This window comes from Zea mays, chromosome 1, assembly GCF_902167145.1.
Source record: "Zea mays cultivar B73 chromosome 1, Zm-B73-REFERENCE-NAM-5.0, whole genome shotgun sequence".
Taxonomy (NCBI): domain Eukaryota; kingdom Viridiplantae; phylum Streptophyta; class Magnoliopsida; order Poales; family Poaceae; genus Zea; species Zea mays.
The window spans coordinates 297,605,400-297,609,401 of record NC_050096.1 but is presented as its reverse complement, the minus strand read 5'-3'; the positions used below and the strand labels follow the sequence as shown (position 1 = coordinate 297,609,401).

General features: G+C 47.9%; 1 protein-coding gene across 1 annotated transcript; it reads right to left on the bottom strand.

The window, feature by feature from the left end:
- Positions 1 to 1,251: 1,251 nt before the first annotated feature.
- On the bottom strand, positions 1,252 to 3,136 carry LOC103644218 (polygalacturonase ADPG1). Its single transcript, XM_008667415.3, has 3 exons — positions 2,413 to 3,136; positions 2,080 to 2,308; positions 1,252 to 1,973 (listed from the first exon to the last, which is right to left on the bottom strand). The coding sequence occupies exons 1-3, from the start codon at positions 2,959 to 2,961 to the stop codon at positions 1,426 to 1,428; spliced, it is 1,326 nt and encodes a 441-aa protein (XP_008665637.1). The 5' UTR covers positions 2,962 to 3,136; the 3' UTR covers positions 1,252 to 1,425.
- Positions 3,137 to 4,002: the final 866 nt, after the last annotated feature.

Genomic DNA, 4,002 nt, shown 5'->3' with positions numbered 1-4,002 from the left:
GTACAAGTGATAATGTTTTACGTTAATAATATATAAAGTACGTCTTAATTATAATTTAAGCGGGTACGGGGATTCCCGATTAGGATTTATTCCCGTGGGGAATGGAGATGAGGAAGAAATGTCTCCGTAAGCGTTCATGGGGATCCGTGTGGGAAAATTTTTTCATCATGATGACGGGATAGAGAGCTCAAACCTGAGGGGGAATTTCCGATTGCCATCCCTAGTCACATGCGAAGACTTGCCTGATGAAATGCGCCAACAAGCTCTATAGCTAGCTGGACTGGTTGCTTTGCTAGCTGGGCTTGTTGTGTGATTGGATGTTGAGCATGGATCAGCCTCAGCTCACGGGCATATTGAGAGGGGATGAAGGAAAGGGGTTGTGCACGTTGACTATTGCGTTGCGTGTGTGAAGAAGAATGAGCTGGTCTGCATGTATGGCATCATCGCATCGCCATGCATGGCTGCGGGGTTGCATTGTTGTTAGGCCTACACGCGTGCAGGTAGAAGCAAGCAGCAGGACTATTGATCTCCAAGCATGGGAAGCAGATATATATAGATGTACCCGAATATAAGCTCGTTTCCATGCATGCATGTTGGTTAGTTTCTACTTTCTACTGTCTGATGTCCCTGTCTCGTGGTGAAAAATAAAAAAGAGAGGAAAAACTCGCGTGCTGCAGCTTATTAATTAACATCGCCTTCTCCTATATTTTATGTGTCCAATATTTCTTTTATTACCATTCAGATAACATGAAATTTTATCATTATGTATTTGACTATAGGAAAGAATTGTTGACTTATCCATTTGTGAGTTGCTTTCGTAAAAGAAATATAAAGCGTAGGAGGTAGTCGTGCCTGCATGGATTGGCGTGGACACACACGTCAGTCCACATGCACAGCAGCGTGTCGTCGTTGCGTGGTTGAGATGAACGAAGCCAGCATGTCGTCATCGTCCATGGATCTTGAGATCATCGTCGTTCGTCGTCAGCTGACCACGTACGTACGTAGTACAGGCAGTTTGATCGTCGTCGAGCGGAAGCTGTTGCCGCATGACCTCCTCCCGTACGTGCTCGCAAATGAACGCCATGCATACATGATGCATGCACGACGTCTCTCTCTCTCTCCTCTCCGTGAGGTCTTTATATTTATCCATTCTCCATTGTAACAAAGCCACATCATCCACGCATTGTAGGGTACATATCTTAAGCTTCATGTAATCTTAGAGGACACACAGATTTACTAAACTAGGGTATGCATTCCTAGAAATACCAACTGTTGCTCTTCTTTATTTCGTTCTACAAAATACTATACAGTCTATATACATGAATGAATGAACCAATTAACAAATATACATGAGTATGCCTTTACTCCATCTGTAGTTCTGTACAGACTAGCTACAAAGCACAAGCGACTGAGTTCCATTGCCCCCTACTCTGTGTCTGTGGCAGTGCAAGGCTGCGGGTGAACGGTCCCAAATTCTCTCCATTTCGCATTCCTACATGTGCTTCTCGTGCTGCCCTTGCCGTCCTGCATTTCCAGGTCGATGTTCTGCAAGGTAATGCCCTGGCATGGGACGTTCTCGCTGCAGTTCATCTTGATGGCGTCCTTGGTACTGGTCGTCCCTCTAATGTTCTTGAAGACGACGCCGCTGACCTGCACCGCTGACTCTTGTTCTCCGCATGGCTTAGCCCTGTCGCAGTAGTTCTGGTCGATGATTATCGGGTTCTTGACGTCGTACATAACCATGTTTTGGAACGTGATGTCCTTGGCGTATCCGCTGCCTCCCTGGTACGTCTTGATGCGTGCTCCGTTGGTTGTGCCGTGTAGTTGCACTGAGTCTATGGTGATGCCGGAGACTTCTGCTCTTGAGTTGTCGTCTCCTAGGCTTCCGATGCTGATCCCATGCCCTGGACCACAGGTAACTTTGGAGACATGGAGGTTGTGAGTCCCGTTCTCGATTGACATGCAGTCGTCCCCTGCAAAATTCAGTAAAAAAAAGGGAACTAAGTTCAGTGAAGCTTGAAGACACAACAATGGCATATGTTGTATATGATCCAAATCCTGAACATTCTATTTATTTACCTGTCTTGATCTTGCAGTCTGTGACGCGTACATCTTTGCTGCGAGTGATGTGGATGCCGTCAGTGTTAGGGCTGGTGCCAGGCGCTGTGATGGACAACCGCGCCAGCAGCACATTTGCAGAATCCTCGACTGACATGTGGATCTGTTGGCTGTTCATAATTTTCAGATCCTCCACTTTCAGGCCGACGCAGTAGTGGAATGACAGAGCCGTCGGAGCCTCCTTGCAAGGCTAAAGAAAAGAAAAAAAAAGAAAAGGCCAATTCAATTACACTTGCCTGTGAAGTAGATGCTTATAGATATTTAGATAGACCAACGGGCCAGCGCCACACTTACGAGAGCCTTGTTGATCTTGCACGAGTGAGGCCACCATTTCTCGCCGTTGCCATCGATGGCGCCACCGCCGTTGACAGTGAGCTCGTCGATGCTTCGGAACACGATCCAGTGCCTCCTGTCACTGTCGCTCCAATCCGCCCGGTTTGGCGATGCAACCAGGGTGCCCTTCACCGTGAGCGTGACACTGGACTTGCACGGGCCACGGAGGGTGAGGAGCTTCAGCAGGTAGCGCCTGCCGGCAGGGACGAGCACGACGGCCGGCCGTGGCGAGGCGCACGCCGCCTTCCACGCCATCTCCAGCGCCCGCGTGTCATCGTTCCTCCCGTCGCCACGGGCACCGTAGCGGTCGAGGCTGAACACGCTCTGCGATTCCGGCAGCGATCTTCCCCTGGGCGCGGCGGCAGGTCTGCTGGTGACAGACCCGTGCAAGTTGCCGTTCGTGCCGTCAGCCGAGCTGCCCGCTCCTGCAGCCTCAAGAACGCCGGACATGAAGAGCAACGGGAGGAGAGGCGCCATGTACACAAGCTTCATCCCGCTGGACGATGCCATTGGCAGAGCTAATCACGCTGCAGTGCAGGTTGTTATTTGCAACCCGGGCTCGAACAGTCAAGCTAGCGAACAAGATCAGAACAGAATTTATAGATATACTGCAGCTCTTGTTGCAAGCTGCTCAGGTTGGTGCTGGTTGCTGGATGCTTGGATTGGATGCTGACCTGGTGATGGTGAGTAAGCTGCATGCCCACGGCCGTTTATATAGGCGCGCTGAGGAGAGCTGCATGCGTTGCTTGTGAAGAAGAACAACGCGGGAGAGTTTGGTTGGCAGCAGATATGCGCAGTAGAGTGTGCATGCTTGCAGACACGCCATGCCCCATGCGTGCAGGCATCGATGGATCTGGACATGAGATTCTTAATAAGGCATGATCGCAAGGAGATAAATGTGCCCGAACTGATTATGGCTGAATCGAGTCCACCACCTGCAGGTTTTTCATGACGAAAATTCTGATCCTGTGGAGTGGACTCCATGAAGATTGGAGCATGAGAGCCCCCATGGCAGTGACGTAATTCAGGTAGGCATCCGTGGAACCGAACCATGATGCTATATAATTGCCCCGTAGCAACATATATCTACGTGTAGATGATGATGCAATCTGCTACTAGTACATATAAGCACCTCAGCCAGTTCGGCGAAAGAGTCATGTTGTCACAACTCTAGTATTAGTATGTATGTATGTGTTTAATTTCCATAGCCAACCTGAATGTCACCGTATGATACTTGGAGAACAGGTAATACTAATGGAGTAATAATGATGTTCACATTCCAAAGTAAAATCACATATACAAGAGATTCGTCATGTATGTAAAATGGTCCTGAAAATTGTTCATGTATTTCCTTGCTATTGATGCATTTAAACTCTTCCTGTGGATATAATAAAGAGGTGATAAGAAAAAAGGCAAAAAAGATCTTTATTCAATATTCTAGGCATCAAATACACTTGGGAGAATTTTCTAGGATTTCAAAAAAATCTAGTCGTACAATTAAAAGCATCATAACTCTTCTTATGGATATAATGAAAAATGACAAGAAAAGAA

What these genes read in the sequence shown, in the direction of transcription:
- LOC103644218 (XM_008667415.3), bottom strand. Translation starts at nt 2,961, where the DNA reads ATGGCATCGTCCAGCGGGATGAAGCTTGTGTACATGGCGCCTCTCCTC. An exon ending in GCAAGATCAACAAGGCTCTC is followed by an intron (nt 2,309 to 2,412) that starts GTAAGTGTGGCG and finishes TCTTTTCTTTAG; the next exon opens with CCTTGCAAGGAGGCTCCGAC. An exon ending in AGACTGCAAGATCAAGACAG is followed by an intron (nt 1,974 to 2,079) that starts GTAAATAAATAG and finishes TGAATTTTGCAG; the next exon opens with GGGACGACTGCATGTCAATC.